The sequence below is a fragment of the Enhydra lutris genome, unplaced genomic scaffold, assembly GCF_002288905.1.
Source record: "Enhydra lutris kenyoni isolate GAN:26980312 unplaced genomic scaffold, ASM228890v2 scaffoldscaffold45, whole genome shotgun sequence".
In the NCBI taxonomy this organism is placed as follows: Eukaryota; Metazoa; Chordata; class Mammalia; order Carnivora; family Mustelidae; genus Enhydra; species Enhydra lutris.
In genome coordinates, this window is record NW_019154129.1 from 15,045,306 (window position 1) to 15,069,250 (window position 23,945).

Sequence of the window (23,945 nt, forward strand, 5' to 3'; positions counted from 1 at the left end):
CCCCCCCCCCCCCCCCCCCCCCCCCCCCCCCCCCCCCCCCCGCCACGTTCCCCAGTGCCCCTCCCCTGCACGACTCCCCTCCTCCGGGACACCCCCCCCCGAAGCTCCCGTCTGGATCGCTTCCCCCCCCAAAAAACGCTCCCTGGCCCCAGGGCGACCCCCAAGCGCTACACCCTCCCCCATGCTCCCCCCACCCAGGTCGCTGGGTGCCCCTCTCCCTGGATGCAGTTCCGCCAACACCCCTCCCACAGGCTCCCCTTCAGCCTTCAGACAGGTGCACCGCAGAGCCCCCATTCCCTGCGTGGTCCTGCCCCCCCAGGTCTGGAGCGGTGGGGTTGGAGGTGAAGGTGCTCAAAGGCGACTGCACCTGCCCGGACTTGAGCACTTCCCGGGGCCAGATTCCGCATTCGGCCTGGGCGTGGGTGGGGGCCTCAGAGCCCCTGTCCCTAGAGCCTTGTCCATTAGCCCCCTGTGCCCCCGACTCAGCAGCGGCACCTAGGCTGCGGGCAGCCCCTTGCACAGCCCGGGAGCCTCTGGAGGCTGGCCTGGCCCCAAGCCTCACCGGAGCCTCTTCCGGAGGTTCTGAGCAGCCTTCTCGGCCCTCCTTTGACCGGCCCGGAGCCGCTAGGCCCTCCACCCACAGCAGCCCTGGCCCCAGAGGGTGAGGCATGTGGGTGCTGAACCCATCTCCCCGCCCCAGCCCCTGCCTGCATCCACAAGGGCGCAGGAGCCCTGAGCCTTCCAGCGATGGAGCTCAAACTCAGGTTCTCCAACCGACCTGGGGAGCAGACTGAGGCGGCCCCAGCGAGCCGGTGGTCTCTGCTGGGGGGATCCAGAGGGTGCTGGTCCCTGGCATGGCTGGCCTCCACCGCGCGGGGGGCACCGAACATCTTAGCTTCGTTTCTCAGCTCTTTCCTCCCTGAGGAAGCAGCACTGTCCTTCCAGAATCACGGAACCGTGGGCTGCACCCTAGGAGGGCCTGGTGCACAGGGGAGACCCGGCTTTCCGCAGTGCCTCCCTCTCTTTTGTTGCCGTAAACATAGTCCTCGCCAGCGCTGCCTTGTGCTGCACAGTGTGAAATAGTCGTTAGGAGTGTTTGAGCTGTCACTTAGCAAGAGACGGAGCGAGACAGAGGTCCCCGAGGAGGCTTCCGAGACTGTTCCCAGGGGAGCTGGAGCTGGCCCGAGGCACCGCCTGTTAATGCCAGCTCAGGCTTCCCGGGAGCGGGGCTGCCTTTGATCTCTGCGGCTTCCCTGTCCCAGTCCCAAAGAGATTGTTCGGAGCTGCTGGGTTGAGCAGACAGTTTGAGCCCTGTGCTGAGCACAGAACCACTTGCTTTGAGACATGCATTTTTTCCTTTTTTTCTCTACATTTGGGGTAGAATCAGTGTTTCTCAGCTGTATGAAGGAACTTGTTTCCCATTTCCAGGGATGAGGTTCTCTGACCGATGACCCTGGGCAAGGGGCCATGCATCTTGCATTGGTCCCTTTCTGGAAAGTTCCGGATCTTTCTGGTAGCCTGAACTACCTCAGAGTTTCTGAAGTCCCAGTGTTTTCCATGATGCCATAGGGGCCGCCCGCGCATTTCACTTGATGTGGAATGTTATAGTTGTCCCTGTGGACTCCTCACCCCACCCCAAGGCTGCATAATGAACCCTGCCCTGTGCTTCGTTCTCTGCACGGTTAAGAGAGTTCTTCCAGTCCTGTCTGGAGCGTCCCTGTTCCTCCGCCCGTGAGCCGGCGGCCGGACAGCTTCTTCCTCACACTTCTGTCCATCTTCTAGCGGCATCTCCTGCTTTGGAAAACTTCCTTGACTTCTTGCATAATCTTTATCAGTACTCTTTGTCCCCACGGGATACTTTCCCACCTGTGTCCCCCTTTCCTCCCCACCCCCCACCGCCGGCCACTTGGTGCGGACGCTTGGGACACAGGCCGCCTGCCCAAGAGGCCCCGACTCCCTCTGAGTTGTAGCCGCAGTTCTTCAGATCTCACATCGCCGTCTTTTTGTCTTTTCTTCTTTTATTCTCTCTTTTTCTGGGATTTATCCCCAAACAACTTTTTTTTTTTATTCTTTTTTATTTTTTTTTTAAAGATTTTATTTATTTCTTTGACACAGAGAGATCACAAGTAGGCAGAGAGGCAGGCAGAGAGAGAGGGAGAAGCAGGCTCCCCGCTGAGCAGAGAGCCTGATGTGGGGCTCGATCCCAGGACCCCGAGATCATGACCTGAGCTGAAGGCAGAGGCTTAACCCACTGAGCCACCCAGGCGCCCCACAACTTTTTTTTTTTTTTTAAAGATTTTATTTATTTATTTGACAGAGATCACAAGTAGAGAGGCAGGCAGAGAGAGAGAGGGAAGCAGGCTCCCTGCTGAGCAGAGAGCCCGATGCAGGACTCGATCCCAGGACCCTGAGATTACGACCCGAGCCGAAGGCAGCGGCTCAACCCACTGAGCCACCCAGGCGCCCCCCCCAAACAACTTTTTAAGAAAGAACTTGAAGCTGAACCTTCTCTGGTTTTCTTGCACCCAGGGGTCTTACCGATCTGCCTGGGTCCTCCGGTCTCAGTCGGAGCAGGTTTCTCAGAGCTTCTGGGGCTGATGATGAGAAGTCTTAACGCAGCCGGACCCCTACTCGCTCTTCCCCAGACGCCTAAGTAGAAGCGCTTTCCTTTTCCTTTTTCTTTTCCTTTTTTTGAAGATTTTATTTATTTACTTGGGGGAGAGAGGCAGCATGAGTTGGGGGAGGGGCAGAGGGAGAAGCAGACTCCCCGCTGAGGAGGGAGCCCAGGGCTGGGCTCCTCCCGGGATCATGACCTGAGTGGAAGGTAGATGCTTAACCAGCTGAGCCACCCAGACGCCCCAACGCTTCCATTTTTCTGCTGGCGCTCTTGACACCAAATGTGGGTTTTTCAGAACAAGCAGTTCTGACGCTATCTGTCCAGCGTGAGTGCGGCTGAGGGCCGGGTCCCACGAGACCGCCCCCACGTCCAGGCTGTCGCCAGCTGTAAGTCAGGGTTCCAGACCCCCTTGTCCAGCCATAATTTGCTAGAACGGCTCACAGAACTCAGGGAAACACCTCACTCCCGGTTACTGGCTCATCATAAGGACAGGCCTGGGGAACAGCCGAAGGAAGACACCCACAGGGCGGGCGGGTGTGTGGAAGGAGCACGGAGCTTCCAGGCCCTGCCCCCTGCCCGGGGACCACCCGTCCCCTGCCGGCACCTCCGTGTGCCCCGGAGGCTCCCGCACCCCTTCATTTCAGGTTCTTGGGGGGCTCGGGGCTGATGGGCTCGTCGCTCGTGTGATGGGCCCGGTCTCCAGCCTTCTAATCACATGTCGGGGCCCTCAGCCACCAGCCCCCAAGCTGCTCGAGTCCCCTGGGTGTGTGAAGCCGGGTGAGGCGCACCGGGGCTGTTCCAGGACCTGTCAGTGGGCTAGGTAGTCACGGAAATGTGATCATTTCTCGGCTGCCTTTGTTTCCCACGCCACAGAGGACGGGGGCGCGTAAGCAGGTTGCGCATCTGGCTTCCCTCTGTCTCCGCGGAGTCCCTGCACTCGGATTTCTTTGAAAATCCTGTCTCTGAATGGTCTCGGGGCCGGTTGTGGCCGGACTGTGCGGCAGCTCTGGCGCTCTCCCTGTTCAGTCCGTGTGCTAGCCCCGACCCAACCCGCGGCCGCTCTTCGAGGGGAGTCAGAACTGCACTTTCTAGAAGCAGAAGCTGGTTGACCTCCCCATCAGGGCTCTGCTGTCCCCTCCCTCGCTGCCACCCCGGGGACCGGGAGGGGGGCGCTTGCCGCGCAGACAGCAGAGCCCGGGCCGGTGGGTGCTGGACTTGCGGGACTCCTAGCTGCTCCGTGGAAAGTTTGAGGGGAAAATGGAGCCCAAAGAAATCCTGCTTCGTTGTATGCGGTGGTGAGAGCCCGGAGGTCAGCTCCTGTCTGTGCTCCGGGCCCTTGGATCCCAGCGAGGGGCTCTGCTGGCTTTTGCAGGGTTCTCTGTAAGCGCCATCAGGTTGTTTAAAAACAGGTGCCCCTGACCGCTCCAGAGCTGCCCGCAGCGCGCGCCTCCAAAGAGCAGCCCTGGGCGCCGCCATGCCCAGGCCGGGGCTTAGCCGCGCTCGGTGAAACCCCTGCCCAGGTGGCATCTGGGGGTGATTCCGTTTCAGTTTTATAGACATTCATCTGAATGGGAGAGAAAACTCAGTTTTCGGTTTCTAAAGAAAGTATCTGCGGACGTCCTTGGTAAGGGGTGTTTAGGGAATCTGCTCACCTCTCCTAGATCAGCGTCTGGGTTACCCCCCACCCCGCATCCCCAGTCTCCTGCCTTCGGGGGCTGGGGTGGGGGTGGGGCAGACGCCTGCCTGCCTGGGGTGGGGGGGCGGGGCGGGGGTGCTAAGGCTTTGGAGGTTCAGTTGGCTGGTTGAGCTTTTGGATGCTATGATATTTTGACATTTTCACTTCTTTCTACTTAGGCATTTCTGTAACAGGAGTGGAAATTTAAATAGGTTTTCTTTCCTGAAATTTTAATCCAAGCTATGTTCCTGGCTTCCTGATAAGATGGGAAATTTCCTAGGCCTCTTGCCTTAGAATTGCTTTTTAAAACTAATTGGTGAGGGGCATCTGGGTGCTCAGTCAGTTGAGCGGCTGCCTTAGCTCTGGTTGTGATCCCGGGTCCTGGGATCCAGCCGCATCTGGGGCTCAGCAGGGAGTCTGCTTCTCCCTCTCCCTTTGCCGCCCTCCCCCCTCTCGTGTGTGTGCTCGCTCGCTCTCTGTCAAATAAATAAAATATATTTTTAGGAAGAACTAAATGGGTGAGACCAGGGGTCCCTGGCGGCTGAGTCAGTGAAGTGTCTGACTCTTGATCTTGGGGTTGTGAGCCCGAGCCCCACGTTGGGCATAAAGATTACTTTAAAAACAGAGAGAGAGAGAGAGAGAAGTCCTCGAACGGATCGGTTAGACCAGATCTTGCTTTCCTTCTCTGGCAATGGAGCGTGAATCATGGTTGTAGGGAGAAAGGACGTGCCTCTCTTCCGTCATCGCTCATCAGGTCCCTGTGTGGGTGAGCCCCGGGGCTCTGGAATGGGCCAGGGTAGCGTCAGTGAGGGAGGAGACAGGCTGGGCTCCATGTGGGGCAGCCCCGCTGTGGCCTTGAAGGTCAGTGGCGTGTGGACTTGATCGGTTCTGCCCGAGGCAGAGGCGGGTGAGGGAGAAGGATGTCTGCGGGTGCTCCGCTGCTTTCCCACGACCCTCTGTGGCGGGGGGGGGGGGCTTTCGTCCTCAGGTGACTCCCACCCATGTCCCTTCCCTTGGCCTCCCGTGGTCACGTGAGGGTCAGGCCTCACTTCTCTATCTCTGCTGCTCTGAGCTTCATATCGTGGGCGTTCAAGACACTTGGAAGAAAAAGACCAACCTGTTAAGAAAACCCCAGACTTCATTGGGATTTCCCACCGGTGCCCCTTCCCACCCTGGGGCCCCTCCTGGGGCCACACTGCACTCTGTCGCCGTGTCTCCTTGGGCCCCTCTGGTCTGTGGCAGTCTGTAGGACCTCCTTGGCTCTTCGTGAGCTTGGTCATTCTGGGCAGTTCTGGTCCCATATTTGCTCCGATGCCCCCACACTGGGTTTGTCTGGTGTTTCTGGGACAAGACGGGTCACAGAGGCGAGGTGCCCTTGTCACCAATTAGGTGCCCGAGTCCACACGACTCGCTGCGGGCCTGGATCACCTGGTGAAGGTGTGTTTACAGGTGTCTCTTCCCGCTGGTTCCCTGTCCCCTGGAAGCCGGTCACTGGGCCCGGCCCATGCCCCAGGGGAGGGAGGACTCTGCTCCAGCCTCGGAGGGCATCTCCCCACATCACTGGGAATCCCTCTATGAGGAAGGCTCGTGTCTGCTCCCCACGTCTTCACCAGGGCTCACGTGGAGTGGGGCTCCGGGTTATGTCCCACACTGTTCCTTGCTGTGGCTCCAGACTGTCTGGCTCCGGTCAGCGCTCTGCACTCCTCTTGCCCTGCCCGGCCCTGCTGTCTCCCCTTCCTTCCTCTGCTGCTCACCTCGCCTGCCTTTCCCATCCCTAACGCTGGCGGTTTGTCTGGCCGTAGTTTCTTCCCCGGGGAGCGGTGTTCGGATCCCTGATCTGCGTGCCAGGAGTGCTTGCTGTTGCGTGTGGTCACAATCCGTCAGAATGTCTGTCGGGGTTAACGTGAATTCACGCAGGCCTCTCCAGTCCTGATCCAGGACACAGGGTGGGTGTGCCCCTCCCTTCCTGGCTTCTCTGGAACCTCCTTGTGCCCTGCTGGGACCCTTGCCCTGCCCCCCGCATGTGCAGACGGCTTCAGACTGCTGCGCTCATGCCCTGAGAAAAACCAGCCGGACTCCGGGGTTCCTCAGCCATTCCTTTGGTCTTTGTCCTGACACTGTTCACGCGAAGCATTTTCCGGAGTCCCTTAGGCCAGCCCTCCCTTCCCCCTTGGGCACAGTGCGATGGCATTAGATCTCTGCCATAGAGTGGCGTTCAGGGGTCCCAGTCTGCATTTTGTCCTGGCTTCCTCTGACCTCCAGTCTGGCTTGTTTAGATGGTTCATAAACACGGATTGCTTGTGACCTACAGTTCCGTGGGTACTGACACAGGCATGTTTCTCCATCACGGTGGTACCATTCAGGGTAGCCGTATCCCCCCCCCACTCCCCTGTGCATGTCATCACCTACCCTTCCCCCAGCCCCGGCACGGCTGCTGTCGTCCCCGTGGCTTTGTTTTCTAGTGTGAATGGAGCCCTAGAGTATGTAGCCTTTGGGTCCCATTCTGTTCGTTGGAAAAGGGCGTTTGTGGTCCTGCCATGCTGTTGCGTGACTCAGCGGCTTGTGTCGCTTCTCTCCACGGTCCCCCAACGGTCCCCTGACTGTAGGCAGCTACGACCTGTGGATGTACCCCACGCGCGGGGACCTCTGTGTTGTTTCCCCTGTCAGCGGTTGTGAACCAGGCCCCCATTTGCTGCATTTGCACACGGGCTCTCGCGGAAATGGGAGTCTTTGGTTCATGCGGGCAAATACCTAAGTGTCGGACTTCTGGGCTGTTTGCGGTAACCCGGGTTCCGCTCTAGAAGAAATGGCCAGCGCCTCGCCCACGGGGGCCGCAGCCCGTGCCCTCTCGCCAGCGGTGAGCGTCTGTGGCTCTGGACCCTCGGGGGCGCTTGGTGTTCCCGGCGTTTGGGATTTTGCCTGTTGTGATAGGTGCTGGTGCATCTGGGCCTTAATTGGCGTTTCCCCAGTAGATGCTACTGAGCGTCTTTTCTGAGTGTGTGCAACATCTGTGTGTCTTACTCGTGTGACGCAGATGACTTCGGCGTCCGGGTGCTCTGCCCAGCTTGAACGTCGGGCTCTTTGTTTCCTTATTCTCGACTTCCTTGAAGGCACTTAGTATCCTGCGAACACGGGATTCTGGCACTTGAATATTCTGGACGCAAGTGCCCGCTCAGGTCATTTATGTGGTCTGTGAGTGTTTTCTCCCAATCCGTGCTTTGTCTTTTCAGCCTCACCTACAGAGCAGAGGTTTTCGTCTGATGTGGCGCCGTCTGTCGGTCTTTCTCTGTCTGTGTCACACTTCTGCTGTTGCCACGCCCAAGCCGCAGATTTTCTCGTAGAAGCTCCCCACTTTCACACTTCACGTGGAGCTCTGCCGTCCTTTTTGAGTAAATTTCGGGGTAAGTGTGAGATGTGTGTGGGCCCGTCCGTCTGCGTCTGGTCGCCCGTTGTTCGGGATCACCTTCCTCCGTTGACCCGTCTGTGCCCCTTTGTCAGAGGTCAGTTGGCTGTACTCGTGTGCCTTTGTTCCTGGGCTCCGTGCCCTGTGCCGCGCCGTCCGGGTCCCTCCTTCTGCCAGTGCCGCGCTGTCTTGATCGCCGTGCTTCGTAGTAACTCTTGACGTCGGGTAATACGGCTCCTCCGGTGTCGTTCTTTCTCCGGGTCACTCCTGCGGTTCTAGTTCCCTTGCTTCGCCGCATCTGTTTTAGAACCAGCTTGTCCGCACCAACAGCGGAGCTTTCTGGGTGCTGGGATGGAGACTGAGTCTGTAGGTCAGCCTGGGGAGAGCGGACGTCCTCGTGACGCTGAGTCCCCTGGCCCACAGACGTCATGTACCCCCCACTTATTTAGGTCTGCCTTTGTCAGTGCTTTTCTGTTTTCCACATACAGACTCTGCGGGTGTTTTGTAAGAGTTTTACTTACGTATTTTGGGGGTTGCTATTTATTGTAATTAAAAAATTCAGATTACAGTTCACTGCTGATACATATGAATGCAGTGAACTTTTAAGTATCGATCTTGTGTTCTGTGCCTGTGATCAACTCATTGATTAGGTCCAAGAGGGGGGTTTTTGATATTTTTTTGAGATCTTCTACTCAGACCCTCATATCATCTGTTAATAAAGACAGTTTGATTTCTTTCTTGCCAGTTCATGTGCCTTTTACCTCTCTTGCCGGCCTCACCGTGTGAGTCAGGACTTCCGTACAGTGCTCAAGAGGCTGGTGAGGTGTCCTCGCTTTGTCCCAGATCTCGGGAAAGGACTGAGGTCTGGTGTTGGCTGTCGGTTGTGCATAGCCGCCCTTGTGGGCTGATGGAAGTTCCCTTCTATTCCCAGGGTGCTGGAGGTTTTCACCCTGAGCAGCTGCTGAATGCTGTCACCTCTCTGTCCAGTGTCTGCGGGTCTTACGGTATTGCTTTCCTTTCTCATTGTGGTCGTTGGTAAATCACAGTGATTTGTGAGGATTGAACCAGCCTTGCATCCCTGGCCTGCGGTGGGTTTTGATTTGTCACCTGTGTTTCTTGATTCGTGAGTTTTGGTAGTTTGTATCTTTCAATTAATTTGTTTCATCTGAGCTGCTGAGAGATCTGTGGCATCCTTCTCGATCTTTTTAGTGTCTGTGGGACCAGAAGCAACGCTCCCTTCTCTGTTCTTGGTACTGCTCTCTCTTTTTCTTGATCAGTCTGTCTAGAGGTCTGTCGGTTATCCTTTGGAAGAACCAACTTTTGATTTTCTTGATTTTCCCCATTTTTTTTCTTGTTTTCAATTTCATTCATCTCCACTCCTAAGTTTTTAATTTTTTAAAGGTTTCTTTCCTCCTGCTTGTTTTGTGTATCATTGCTATTTTTTTCTGATTTCTTAAGTAGTTTAGACTTGAGCCCTGACTATCTTTCTAACGTGAGCACTTTACTGTAAAGTTCCCTTTAAGTGCTACTTAAGCAGCATCCTGCATTTTTTTTTTGGTATATTGTGTTTTCAGTTTTCATTCAGTTGAAAAATACCTTATAATTTTGCTTTTGCTTTATTTTTTAAGATTTTATTTATTTGAGAAAGAGCATAAACAGGGAGGAGGAACAGAGGAAGAAGCAGGCTCCCCGCTGAGCAGGGAGCCTGATGCGGGGCTCGATCCCAGGACCCTGAGATCATGACCTGAGCTGAAGGCAGATGTTTCACCGACTGAGCTGCCCAGGTGCCCCTAGTTGTTGTGTTTTATATTTTTATATATATATATATACATATATATATATGCGCGCGCGTGTGTGTGTATTTTTTCAATTCGTATTCATCACATTTAACATAAGTATTCATCACATATATATGGTTTATTTAGAAGAGTGGGTGTAATTTCCAAAGACTTGGGTATGTTTCCAGATAACGTCCTGTGGCTGACCGCTAGGTTAATTCTTTTTGTTCAGGACACACATTTTTTTTGATTCCAGTTCTTTTCTATATGTTGGTATTTGCTGTGCGGTCACAGCGTGGAGTGTCCTGGCGGACGTTCCGCATAGTGGTTGAAAATCATTATCTGTTTAGCTGTTGGGTAGGGTGTTCTGTGGATGTCACGGTGCCATATCTTGCCCTTTTATACCATATGACAGTCTCTAACTGTCAAATTAAGTCAGTTAACGTACGTATAGCGTATAGATGTGTATTAGCTGAGGTGATTCAATATACATAAGTTTTGGTGCTAGACTTGTGCATTTAATGTTCTCATGTCTATTTGTTGATTCCTTATCATTATGCAATGTCCTTTTTTTTTTTTTTTAAAGATTTTATTTATTTGTCAGAGAGAGAGGGAGAGAGAGCGAGCACAGCAGACAGAATGGCAGGCAGAGGCAGAGGGAGAAGCAGGCTCTCCGCCGAGCAAGGAGCCCGATGTGGGACTCGATCCCAGGACGCTGGGATCATGACCTGAGCCGAAGGCAGCCGCTTAACCGACTGAGCCACCCAGGCGTCCCTGCAATGTCCTTTTTTAACCCTCATATTGTTCCTTGTTTTTATCTCTTTTGTCTGATATTCATATAGCCATTAGCTTTCTTTTGATTAATGTTTGTATGATATGTGTTTTTCTGTGCTTTTGCTTTTAATCTACCTGTGTGTTTATATTTTGAATGGATTTCTTGTAAACACCACAAATTTGAGTCCTTTTTTTTTTTTAAATTGAGGGTGAGCAAGAGAGAGCATGAGCAAGGGCAGAGGGAGAGGGGGAAGCAGACTTCCCGCTGAGCAGGGAGCCCAACGTGGGGCTCAGTCCCAGAACCCTGGGATCATGACCTGAGCCGACAGCAGATGCTAAACTGACTGAGCCACCCAGGCACCTGAGTCCTGCTTTTTTATCCATTCTGACAATTTCTGTCTTTACTGGTGGGTTTAGAACATTCTCATTTAAAGCATCAGATTAAAATCTATCATATTGCTAGTTGTTTTCTATTTGTTTCTTCTGTTCTTTTTTTTTCTTTTCCTGTCTTCTCTTTGGTTAGTTCAGCATTTTCTATGATTCCCTTTTTGTATCTGTATTAATTATTTAGAGTCACTTAAATTTTTATTTGCTCCCCCATAGGACTTCCAGTAAACATCTTAAATTAATCTGAGCCTGCGACTTCCTGTGTGGCGTCAGGTCCTTCTAAGAGTGGCTTCCAACGTCTCCCTCTGGCCTTGGTGGTGTTTTCTCTTATTGGGCCCTCCGTATGCTTTAGGCGACTGTGATCGGGTTTGCTTTAGACGAGGGGTGGCACACGTTTCCGCCGGTCCACATCACACTGCGAGCCCAGACCAGTGTTTGTGGAACTAGAACCTGAGCTACAGCCATGCTCCCTTCTCTCCCTCCACCCCATCCGGCCCCGTGGTGCAGCTGCCCGGCCCTCAGGCGTGCAGCTGTGTCCACGGGGTGGGCGTCCCTCAGCGTGCGGCGCTGCCCGAGACGGCCTGTTGCCTTGCTCTTTCCCCTTGGTGGGTGTCGCCCTGCTCTTCACATTCGTGGAGGGGAACGTGTGCCCTCGCTCCCCGCCTGCGGCATCCCTGTGCGGACACGTCTGTGCACGCACCCAACCCTAGACCTAGCTGGCGCTCTTGCCGGGGCGGGGCTTAAAGGAAGCCCGCGGCCCGAATGCGGGCGATTGACTGATAGGCGAGCTGTAGCCGGTCCGGGAGGGCCACTGCGGACCTGGCCCATGGGCCGTGCAGACGTGTGTTGTCGTGAGAGATGCCGAGTGCCGTTCCCTTGTGGTCAAGTGAGGCACCTGCGTCTGTGTCACATACACACACATGACACACGTAATTGGACATGACCCGTGTCGGTTTGTGTATGTGAGCAACACAGCCTAACCTCCCCAGATTGGGCCTTCTAGTGTTTTCCCCAGGATTTTGGAACTTGGACCTCTTGTATCCCTGCTTTGATTCCAAACCGTGGCTCAGATACCCCCTCATCTCCTCACCCCGCCATGCCCCCTCCTGCAGGTGTCCACAGACAGCTGTGCTCCTGTTCACGGTCCTTCTGTCTGTTTCTTCCAGTCGTGGCGTTCCTGGTGGCTTTCCACCAGAACAAGCAGCTGATCGGAGACCGGGGCCTGCTGCCGTGCCGCACGTACCTGAAGAGCGTACAGCAGTATTTCCGGGGCCCGGTCGGCTGGGACACCGTGAGCTACGCGCCCACCGTGCTCTGGCTGCTGGACTGGTCACACATGGACTCCAACCTGGACGCCCTGGCGCTGCTCGGGCTGGGCGTCTCGTCTTTCATCCTGCTCACCGGCTGTGCCAACATGGTGCTCATGGCCACTCTCTGGGTTCTCTACATGTCCCTGGTCAGCGTGGGACAGATCTGGTAAGCAGGAGGACGTGGGGTGCTGGGATCCAGGCAGGCTGGGGCTCCGTGGCCTGGCAGCCTCCTGGCAGCTGGGGAGACGGAGCAAGCTCGCTGCTTACGCTAGTCCGAGGGCTACCGCCATGTCGCTCGGGCGGTAGGAGAGTCTGCTAGTTGCCAGTCGACCAGAATCCAAGGGACTTTGTTCCTTGGGAAGAACCACGATTCTCTTCAGTGTGGCGTGGCCACCCCTGAGAGTCTGCAGTCAGCCTCCTGGGGCCGGAAACTATGAGGTGGACGTAGGGTCCCGCCATGGGCTTCCAGGAGTGCTCTGGGGGCGGGGGCCGGCTTTGCAGGCCTGTTTCTTCTGCTCGTCCCTGCTCTGGCTCCTTCCTCGCTCAGGAGGAACCGCTACCAGCAATGCCAGGGGTCACAATCAGGTTGGGCCCTCTTGGGGCTCCACAGCCAGGGAGGCTGGAGGAGTCCTACGGTGAGCCAGGAAAGTGTGCCAGGGCGGCCCACCCTCCAGGGGCCCCGACGGAAGCCCAGCAGCCGCGGGGTGCCACGGTGTGCCTGAGCCGAGGGCTGGCGCTCCTTCCTGTTGTGGGCTCCAGAGGAAGCACAGGGGACTCTAAGAAAAGGTACGGTTTGGGGAGAAGCTCTGGGATGGGGGTTGGTGTCTGTGCAGATGTGGAGGAAGCAGATGTGGGCATCTGCAGCTGTGCATGTGCGGAGGAGGTGGGCACTGAGCTCGGGGTCATCTGTTTTCCGGAGGACAGATGTAAGTCCGGTGTCCCGACGGTTCCTCTAGCGCTGGCCCGGCCTGGGGAGGCTTGTGTAGTCTTCCCGGAATGTGGGCTCTGACCCAGACTATCTCCACCTGGGCCTGCGGAGCTGCCCTTCGGTCCCGTCAAAACAGACTGGTCCGTCAGGGCTGCGGCCTGGCAGCTGGGCGCTGAAGCTCCCCCGTGTGCAGCTGCGCCCTGGTCCCCGCGGGCAGGTGTGCACCACTCGGAGAGGAGTCGGGGCTGGGCTCTGGCCTCTTCCTGGCCGTGGGAAGTGCCGGTTTGCACCACACTGGGGAGGCCAGGTGTGGAGGACACTCCCGTGCAGGAGGCCCGTCGTGCAGATCCGGTGTGTGGCCAGGAAGGCTGGGTGTCCTGGGCACCCTGGGAGCCCTCTGCTCTGCCCACACCTGGGGCCCTCCTGTCAGTATGTTACTGTTGACCATGGCGGTGCAAATGGGCTGGGGCACCTTGGGTGGGGTCTGGGTGACAGTCCCATGTGCCTCCTGCTCATCAAGCAGCTGTGAGGTGTGACGCCCCCTGGACCCCCACCTGCTCCTTCCCTCTTGGAATTCCTGGAGGTCAGACACCCAAGGTGCTGTCCGTTCTGCCCCTAGGCTCTTGGTCACACACAGAGACTCTGGCTGGGTATTTCTGTGGTGCTAAAGAGGTTGCTGGTTTTTGAGACACGTGCTTTTAGTCCGCGCCGGACCAGGGAGAGCTCTGGGCACACACGGTGAGCGCACCCGACTCTGTGCACGGCCAGGGTGGCATGCTTCCTGCATGGTGAGTGGCTTGGGTCACTCTTTACTGTGTCTAGTAGCCAGAGAGATCATTTGGACTTTAAGTTTACTGTAAGAAGTATTTCCTAGTCATGAGTAGGGTATGGTCAGGAAAGACCAACCCCATGTTTAAATTTCTGGAAACCAGTTTGGGTACGCATGGCCAAGATAGTCTTGTATTGTTTTCACTGGAAAAGATACTCCACTCCCCTTCCCTTGGATACGTAAAAAGGAAAAATGTGATTCAAATTAGGTTAAGCTCACTAAAGCGAAACAGAATAAAGGTACATCTTCTCAGAAATGATTGGAAAATGAGGAAGAAAACAAAATCTGTCATGGAGACCAGTGGTATCTTCACCGCGCCCATGCTGCGGACGTGCTCATTCCCTGCCCAGCTGCTCACCGCTGGTTTCACGCTGCGGTGGGGCTGCGGGGTCAGGCTCCGAGCCCTCTGCCTCCACGGTCTGTCCAGCCCTGCCCTTGACGTGGGTTTCCCGGACAGACGGCAGCTTCAGGGTCAGAGTGACACTGAACACTTACTAAGTGTTCAACAGCAGGCTTTCTTTTTCCTGGTACCCCAAAGTGAGAGGCACAGACTGTTCCTCACCTGTCCCATTTATTTAAAGTTGAAAAAAAAGAATGGGGTGAGATGTCAGTTAATGGGCACTGTTGACAGACGTCTTTCAGGTGTTGTCCAGCTGCCGGGCAGGGGCACAGGGCGCTTCTCTGAGGGCACTGCCACCTTGGTCTGGGGTCCTGCGGGGACGACCCTGCGTCCGCCCGCCGTCGCTGCGTGTGTGCGGTGGCCGTTGCTTCGCTAGGCCCTCCGCGTCTCCTGTCCCTCTGGGGGCGTCTGCTGAGCAGCTTCCCGCCTCAGACTGGTGCCCCTGCCCAGGACCCGGCATCTCACACACGTGTTCCAGGGCAGTGGGAAGCCCGCGCGGCTGCCCCGGGAGGCAGGTGAACCTCGCGCTCGGGGGCACCGTGAGTGTCCGAGGCAGATGACGTGGGGTACAGGCAGGTGGCCTTACACAGCACCCTGCCGCTTCCAGAACCACGACCGCCCTTCGCCCACTCTCCTGACTCGTTCCTGACGCTGCATGCTGGGTGGGAACTCACAGAGCCACTTCGTGACTGCAGTGACCAGGGATCTCATCGTGGGGAGAGCGGCTCCCGTCCAGGCGGTGAGCGCTCTGCAGAGTGACGGCCTATGGTGGCCCTTGGAATCGGGGGCGTGGGGCGCTGATGCTCTGAAGTCCTTGCTGGGGCTGCAGGAGGCACAGCCGGAGCGAGCCTGTGGACACGGGGGCCAGCATGAGGGACTGAGGCCGGGGGCGGGCTGGGGACCGTGCCCCGGGTAGCTGTACCCCGGCGGGCCCTGTCCCAGAGCTGCAGGGCTGGCAGCAGTGTGGGTGGCCTGTGGTTAGGCATGGGGCGACTGTGGACCGTGAGGGAGCGCTGCCAGGCTGGACGCTCAGCCCCCCACGAGGCCACCCCCTCTGTCCCATGAGCCCCCGTGCCTGCGGTTCCACAGTCATCGGTGGGAACCAGGGGAGCCTGGGACGCCGACTCTCCCCACTTCCCCCATGTTTCCCCGGACTCCACATCCTCCTGATTTTACCCACCAAGTGTTTCCAGAACCTTCCTCTGCTGTCAGCACCCGGTGTGGCCCCACGTTCATGACAGCTTTCAGCTCGCTTCCCACACGGCGTTGTTTTGTCACAGGCACGGGCCAGCTTCATTCTGGGTTCCTGTCGTTCCAGTTACGGGCAGTGAAGACACACTTTCCGCATGTCGGGCAGTTCTAAGGTGACGAATCACGATTTCTCCATGGACTCCGGCCGCCGCCCTCCCCGCCAGCCTTGTGCTGAGGACCAGGGCAGACACGATGTTGGTTTCTTGGGCTCTGGCGGCTGGGACTTGTGGCCCCTGTCAGGGAATGGGAGCCCCACACCCCAGGGGAGGGGCCCGTCTGCTGCAGGAAGTAGCTGGGGCAAGGGCGCGCGTCCCGGGACCGCCGGGGGCTGTGCTGTGCGCAGGAGGGTGAGGGAGGAGCGGGGTCCTTTCCCCTGTGGTGTCGCCGTAGACTTGGGCTTTCCTCTGCCCTCGGCCGAGTAGAGGGAGGGACGGACGCAAGAGATGCCACGCGGGCCTTGCTCATGCAAGAGAGGTGAGCGGGCAGGAAGTACGGACGGGGCTTGGCACCGGGCGCCCCACGGCCTGCGGGGCTTCTTCCTGGAGGCCGCTGCGAGCCAGCAGTCGGGGCGCCGGTGCAGGGCGCGCCCGCGCGGGGGTGCTGAGTGGCTTTCACCCGACTGCTTTCGCAATCGCCCCTTCCCATCATCAGCTCTCGAGTGTGGCTGGAACGGGTTTTCATTGCCTGGTCTACAGGGCAGGAGCATCACAAGGGTGTCCATCCCCAAGGCCGTGCGGTTGGGGCAGAGAGATGACCGCCAGTGATTCCTCTTGCTTATTAGCAAAGGAAGCCTTGTTAGAAGGGGTGCGGCACCGTCTGCCGCGTGCACACGGGGCGGAGGCGACCTGGGACTGGGTTGAGCAAGAAGGGGCCCGGGGCACACGGCTGGCAGGCGGCCCCCCGTGGCTGAGCCGAGGCATCCTCGTCCTCGGACACAGTGGGCCGCGTGCACACGTCTGCGCGCACTGTGGACGGATGCTGTTCTTGGTGAGGACTTGACTTTGTCTGCCTTGCACGTTGCCCAGAGCCCTAGAGGTTTCGTTCTGCAGAAGGAAGCTTGGGCCTGGCCTGCGCGGGCGCCACACGCAGGTCGGGTGGCTGGTGGGGACCCAGTGGGCCGGAGCGCTTCTCCTCCCAGGCAGAGATTCTGTTGCTGCCTAGCTACTTCCGCCTCCTTTTAATTGAATAAACCCCCTTTTTGAAGTAGTTGTGGGCTTACAGGTTCATCGCAGAGACAGTACAGAGAACTCCTGTGTACCCCCACCCCGCTTCTTGTATTGTCTGCCTACTCGTCCGATTTAAAGAGCTAACACTGACCTCTTCCGTCCCTGGCTCCCCTCTGGGACGTTCGGGCGTCACGTCCCCTCAGGCTCCTCTGGGCTGGGACAGCATCTCTGACTCTTTGGCTTTGAGGAGGACCGGTCAGGGGTGCTGTGGGACGTCCCTGCACGGGGACTTGGTTGATGCTCTTCTCATGACTGGACTGGGCCGTGGGTTTGGGGAGAAGGCCACGGAGCCCACGCGGCCTCCTTGTCACAGCGTGGCTTGTCCGGGTGGGTGACACCGACGTGACTCGCTGCGCCGCTGCTGCCCCTCCACTCCCGGCCGAGGTCCCATCTGCCCTGTGTCAGGGCAGGGCGCTGGGGACTGGGACGCTTCTGCAGGGGAGTCGGGTCTCCTGACCCTGTGTCAGTCACAGCAAGTCATTGTGAGGCTTCGGGCGTCTGTCCTCTTGCTCTAGGGCCTTAGCTGTCTTGGGGACCGGTGACATTGGAAGAGAGAATGAAAGTTCAGTAGCCATGACTGTAGGAAATTTATGTGAGTTTGCTGAAGAGTCTCGCCGCACCAGTTCTGTCCTCCGACGGGGGAACGTGGAAGAACACCGGAGGCCCTAGAACTGTGACTTTGCTCCGGCCGCCCCACTTAGCATCAGTTTTCCAGAACGCTGGTTTCTGATCCTTTTATCTGTGCTTTACTTTGGCAGTGCTCCTAAAGGGCTCCTTTGTTGCTAGCGAGGGTGGCTGTGCGACTGCCTTTTCTCTTCCCCACCTTCCTGGCCCCCCAAAAGAAGAAAGGATTATCTCCAGAAACTTGGACGGAGGTCGGGGAGGCTCAGGGGGTCCCTTCCTGTGGAGGAAGCCGCCTTGGCCACGTCCCTCTGAGAGAGCGGACAGAGCTTGCACTTCAAAGAGCGCCGAGAGCAGATGCCAGAGGGCCGCGGGGGGGCGCGGGGGTCAGGGTCAGTGCCACGGGGTGCGCTGCCAGGCTGCTCCGTTCTGACTGTCAACAGTGAAAACCTCGTTTTGTCTTAAACACACTAGCGCTCCCTGAGGCCCCGCGCCACTGCCCAGCCCCGGCCCGCTGCCCGCAGCTCTGCCGTGGACCTTGCCCAGAGCCCAGATGTTGTGTCCACTGCGTATGGACTGAAGACGGAGTTGATGCATAGACGTGAACTCCTGCTTCAGTTCCACGAGGTTCGGGGAGCAGAGTGGGGCCGTTTCCGCTCTGTGGGAGCAGTGGCCTCGCGCACCCAGTGCCTGCGTGCTTCCGAGGACCGTGTGTTCGCATCGCAGTCCACTCTGGGACAGCCCTTCCTCAGCCCCGGGCATGGAGACCAGACACCTTTCAGTTAGGGTCCCCTTTGCAATCATCTGTGCTCGGGGTATTGGGCAACCTTGAAACTTTCAAGTTCTAGGGTAGGACATTTTCCTGATGTTTGATTACTTACGGAAATTGTTTACTGCCAGATTTCCACTGTTACGTTTGCTTTTTCCTAAAAGACTCCTTGATTGGCCTGGGTGGGCATGGCCTTAGACCCCTAGGTGGGATGGGGGCCTGGGCAGCGGGTGGGCCCCGCACAGAACACCTGAGGCCAGGTCTCCCCTCCCCCACCTCCCACCACATTTAACATCCATGGGGTGTGTGACCTGACCCACTAAGTCCTGGGGTCACTGAGTTGGGCTTTACCCAGTTGGGTAGCATGATACCAAATTTTTTGACAAAGCAAGGCAAAAAAAAATTTTTGAGATTTTATTTATTTGAGAGAGAGGCAGAAAGCCAGCACGATTGGGGTGGGGGGCAGAGGGAGAGGGAAGCAGGCTTCTCACTGAGCAGGGAGCCCGACGCAAGACTTGATCCCAGGACCCTGGGATTGTGACCTGAGCTGAAGGCAGATGCATAACCGACTGAGCCACCCAGGATCCCAGCAAGGCAGAATTTTAATACCTTTTTCTCCTTTTGTTTTTTAGGTATTCATTTGGTAAGTGAAGTCAGAAAGTCCTCCGTGGGAGTTTAGCGTTGGTGGGGTATGTATTCCCGTGCTCTTCCCACTTGTCTCCTTGCCTGAGCCGCTGTCGTCGGCTTGGCAGGTGTCTGCGTTGTCTGAGGTCTGCCGTCTAGTCTGGAATCGTGGCCCACACTGGCTTCCGTGCCCACAGTGGTGGACCAGGGCAAGCAAGGAGGCAGGCGATGTTCTGGCGTCTTGGTGTCGATGGCGGTCTCTGCACAGCTGGGATGAGCCGTCCCACGGCAGTGACCACGCGGTGCTGTCGCGGGTCAGTTCCGTTCCCTGGGCGGAGGCCGTGCCATCCTGCAGGCCAGCCCCTCCCCACTCTAGGCCGTGCCAAGTTCCCAGAGGACACACGCTTGTGGAGGGGTCGACTCGGGGCTAGCGCTGGTGGGCACCCCAGAGGCCCAAGTGCCTGTTCACTTTGCTGAGGGGAGGACTTCCGGATCCCGCAGCCCGTGCTCTGTGGGGAGTGCTGCGCCCGGTGCGAGCCTGCGCAGTTGGGTTTGTTCAGAAAGGAGGGGCAGTGGGCACGAGGTTGCTGGTGGGGGTGAGCAGAGGATAGCCCCCTGTTTCCCTCTGGGCCGAGCCACATCACGCGCCGGTATCCCAGAGACGGCTGCTCGCTCCAGCGGTCGTGACAGCCCACACACCCCACCACACAGCACCCCCGGCGCCCAGGCAGAATCCCCGACCACACGAGGAATCCCAGGGTCTAGTGCCCCTGTTGTGACTGGGCTGAGGCCCTAATGCACGAAAACAAGAGCTCTCAGGAGAGGAACTGATTAGATGAGAAAAGAACCAGGTGGAAAGTACGGTATTTGAAATGAAAGACTCCCTTGATGGGCTGGCTGGCAGGGTGTGGGCGACAGCAGGGGATGGAGGGCTCCCAGAGGTCACCAGGCCCAGCAGAGCTCAGGTGCCATGGGGAGAGCTCAGAGGTTGGTGGCATGTGTATGGAGTCCTGGGGGGTGGGGCTCGGTGGCCGAAGTTTCCAGATGTGGAACAACACACAGATGCCCTGCCCAGAGAACCCCGTGAATCCCGCACAGCATGAATGGGAGGAGGCTCTGCCTCCAGGTCATCCACACGCTGCTGAAAACCAGGGAAAGGGAGCGTGTTGAAAGTGGTAGGAGAAAGGGGACACGGCCTTGAGAGCTCAGGAGCAATGGGCCCTGCACCTTGGTGCTGACGTGGGAACCGGGACCCTGTCTGGGGATGGAGCCTTCAGACTGGGGGAGTGAGAGAACTCAGGGTCCAGGGGCAGACTTGGGGTGCCAGTGTGGGGTTCCAGGTCACGCAGGAGGGACAGGAGGGATGGAAGGGTAAGCTGGGCGTCCGGGAGGAGTGCCAAGCACGGAGAGCGGGAATCTGCCAGGCAGCGTGAACGCCTCCGCTCCCCTCTCTTTACACACACCTGATCATTTAAAGCAAAGTACGTTGTTTGCCCTGAGACGGATGGTGCCCCCCAGAGCAGACACACGCGACAGGCTGAGGGCACGCGGTGGGTGGGCCCACATGGTCTCGGGTTTCCATGAGTTATGTGAAGCTGCACAACTTTTATAAAAATACATTATTTATTTATATGAGAGAGAGAGAGAGTGTGTGGACCCATGCAGGGTGGGGAGGGGTGGAGGGAGAGAGGGAATCCTGAAGCAGGCACCCCTCTAGCACATAGCCTGAAATGGGCCTCGGCCCCAGGACTCTGAGATCACAACCTGAGCCGAGATCAAGAGTCAGACGCTCAGCCAACTGTACCACTCAAGCGCCCCTGCCTTTGTTTTTGTTTTTGTTTTTTTTTAAATTTATTTATTTTATTATTTGAGAGCAGGTGTTCACGCAGGTAGGGAGGGGCGGAGGGAGAGAGAAGCTTAGCAAACTCAGTACTGAGCATGGAGCCCGACCCAGGGCTTGATCCCAAGACCCTAAGATGGGGGCCTGAGCTGAAACTGAGGCCGCCCAGGCTGAAGGAGAGTCATGAGGGGCAGAGGGTGCGCCGCGAGACAGGTGAGGCCCCAGCTGCACTGGGGTCGTGTCGGAGCAGTCGGGAAGGCACTCTGAGCTGAGAGCAGGGATGGGAGAGCATGATGGGATCAGAGGGGAACACTGACCCCGGGGGGTACAGCAGTGGGACAGAGAAGGGGGCAGGCGAGGATTGCCTGCGCCGTGCTGCCCGGGCCCTGGCTCAGGAGCTGGTGAGTGGTGACACATCCTATCCCATGTGTGGGGACACCACAAGGCACAGCAGCCATGTCCTGGCCATTAGCAAGCATGACACTGAGAAGGGACCCCGTCGTGTGGGGTTCCATTCCCCGCGAGCCCTCTGTCCCGCCTGATGGAGGAAGGGCAGCTTGCCAGCAAGCAACTCCATGGGGCAGCACAGGGTCTGCATCCCCGGTGCTGACTCAGGAGGGCAGGGCCGTGACTGGTTCCACCTTTCACCGTGGGCTAAGCCCCAGGGGCAAGAGGGCAGGGAGAGGCCGGGAGAGACATTGGGACTACGGGCAGGGTGTGCCTGCTTCCAACGAGCATGCTAGCAGAGCGGCATGCAGTCGTGGTCACGGTCATGGCGGGCACTGATGGCAGCCCCAGACCCAAGCACAGCCTGTTTCTCAGCTTGCTGGCCCCATCCCCAGCTCCCCACCCCACCCAACTGCAGCCTCTCTGCAAATGCTTGTCTGGGGGGTTATGTTCCCTTCAGGAGCTACTGTTTCCATTCTCTCTCTCTATATATATACACACATTTATATATATATATATACATATACATATATATATTTTTATTTATTTGACAGAGAAAGAGATCGCAAGTAGGTAGAGAAGCAGACAGAGAGGAGGAAGCAGGCCCCTGCTAAGCAGAGAGCCCGAGGCGGGGCTTGATCCCAGGAACCTGAGATCATGACCTGAGCAGAAGGCAGAGGCGTTAACCCACTGAGCCACCCAGGCGCCCCAAGAGCTACATTTTCTTACACAGCATTTGACAGAACAACTCCCAGACATACACCCGTGGAAAAATAGTACTTGCTGACAGTGGGTTGTCAAGAGGTTCCAACTGCTGTTGGAACTGCCAGGTAAGGGCTCTGAAATCCAGGGAGGCATCTGGGCGCAGTCTCAGCCCCAGAGGAGCGAGAAGGATGGGCCAGAAAGAGGTGCCGGGACCAGGGCATCCTTGCTGGGCCTGCAGCTGGTGGACGGACTCTGCCGGGGGTGCCCGCCATGACGTGGAGTGGCGGGAGGAAAGCGCGGAACATCGGAGGCTGGAGGAGGGACAAGAGGTGGAGGAAGGTTTAAAGGAGTAAAAGCCAAGAACTTTCTAAAAATGAATGAAAGGCACAGGTCACAGATCCAGGAGACTACCCCACACCCCCCTGCGCACGTGTAAGGGTGAGAACCAACAGGATGAGAAAGTCTTGCCTCGGCGCCAGAGCGGAGGGAAGACCCCTCTGCCGGCCTGCACGAGGCCTTCCCTGAGAAGGCGCGCCAGCCTCCCCTCGGTGGCCCGCCCGCAGAGCTGACGGGGCCTTTCGGCAAGAGGGGCCCGATGCCCACGGAAGTTGCGTCCACTCAGCGAGAGGAGGAGGATGGCAGTCTGTGCGGAGGAGGGAGCCTCTGGCCACCTGCAGGGATAGGAGAGCAAGCGAGCATGTACTTTTGAAGTTGCAAGTGAAGCTATTGATTTGTCATGGGCCCGTGTCCGTCGCGGACTTCTTAGCCGGCTGGACGCAGCCGTCCTGGAGCGGGCCCCCCCTCGGTGGCCAGCCCCGCCCACACGTGGTCTTCCTGCTGGGGTTGTGCTTCCGTCTGAAGCAAGAGGCAGGCGGTGCAGGGATCTCAGGATCCGCTCTCCATCCCGCTCGCCAGTGCGGTGGCACGGTCTAGGCGGCGCTCCGTGCGGCCGCGACAAGGGAAGGAGCGGTCGTGAGGCCGGGCCGGACGTCCGTGCCGCGTGAGAGCGCCGCCCCGTGCTTCCGTTCGTGCGACCGCAGGGTCCTTCCCCAGCAGACCTGCCGTCTCCCTGTCTTGCTAAAATCTGGCGCTTTATGTGATCCTGTAACCGTGTTGTGACCGAGCAGCCGTCAGACCCTCACCCCATTTCAGGGTGGCCGAGGCCCCGCACCCAGAGCCGCGCATTCGGGGCGGTTACGGTGAATGAGCATCAGATCAGCTTCTGTGAAGCCGCCGGAAGCGCCGGTCTGTGGCTGTGAAGGGACCGGCGTGGCAGCGGACGCAGCCAGAAGACCTACCCCAGGGGACATCAGCGGGGCAGGGGTTCGCAGGGCTGCCCGAGCCGAGGCGGCGGGCTGTGGGGGACCCGTGGCCGCCCGTGGGACATGCGAGGCCGAGTGCAGGGCCCAGCCCCTCGGGGCCCCGCAGTCGGTGGCACACGGACCTCGTGCGTGGCTGTGAGACCAGGCGGCATCCCGGGCGGGAGTGTTGCTGTCGCACGAGCCAGCGAACAGCCACTGTTTTGCTCGGCGTTCAGGCAGTCTGCGGCCATCTGTGCATTGTGGGCGTCGTCCTGGTGTTCACGAGCCCCAGCTGTGTCGCGAGGAGCCCGAGCCGCCCGGGGTGGGGGTCAGCCTCCCGCGGACCGCCCACCCACCCGCATCAGAGCGCTGCTGACCGCCGACGGCTCTGGACGCCTTCCCCTTCACTCATTGCAGAGGCCACGCCAGCGACTGAGGTGTGCCACCTGCCCAGCCCGGAACCAGCACACGAGGAAGAGGGAGGCCCTGGGGCAGTTTCCGCTCCGGGGCTGCCTGGGCCATCCCGTTTCCTGCCAGGAGCAGGTCGTCTGGGCCCGCGTGCACCTGCTCCTGCGTGTTCGTCTGTGGGCGGCGTCTTTGTTTCACACCGTGGGCTCCGATGAAGAGGCCTGCTGAGGGCCAGGCTGCCCAGGAGCACGTTCCCAGCAGACAAGCCCCGCCAGCGGGCCGCTGGAGCAGCTACCCCAGCACCGGTGTCAGCGGCCACGGGGGTGCCGGTTAACGAGGCCCAGGTGGGAGCAGGTGCGGCCCCTTAGCCACACCTGTGCCGTGGCCAGCGCTCAGTAGCGACGTCAGCCCGCACGTCACAGCCCGCTGCTGCGGGAAGTCCTGTGGACTCGCTGGCTGGGACTCCAGGGGCACGGATGCGGGCAGCTGCCTTCCCTGACCTCGAAGGACACGGTAGGTGAAGTGTTAGCCCCTCCAGTTTGGGACGAGGGCTGCACCACCGGGCCTCTTTCCAGGCACCTTCCCTTTGTTCAGAAGGACGTCGCGTTTCTCGGGGTGTCTGGGTTCTGGAACCGTTTCTGCTGTCATAAGA

General features: G+C 58.2%; 1 protein-coding gene across 3 annotated transcripts in view; it reads left to right on the forward strand.

The window, feature by feature from the left end:
* Positions 1-23,945, forward strand: part of LOC111156220 (lipase maturation factor 1) — an 83,931-nt gene that overhangs the window by 819 nt on the left and 59,167 nt on the right. For all 3 annotated transcript variants that reach the window (XR_002641191.1, XM_022516960.1, XM_022516961.1), the window contains exons 2-3: positions 11,801-12,110; positions 18,601-18,611. Coding sequence is in view for 2 of the 3 variants with exons in the window: in XM_022516960.1 (XP_022372668.1) it covers positions 11,801-12,110; positions 18,601-18,611 (321 nt within the window). In the remaining variant the exon portion in view is untranslated. The remainder of the gene's footprint in view (positions 1-11,800; positions 12,111-18,600; positions 18,612-23,945) is intronic.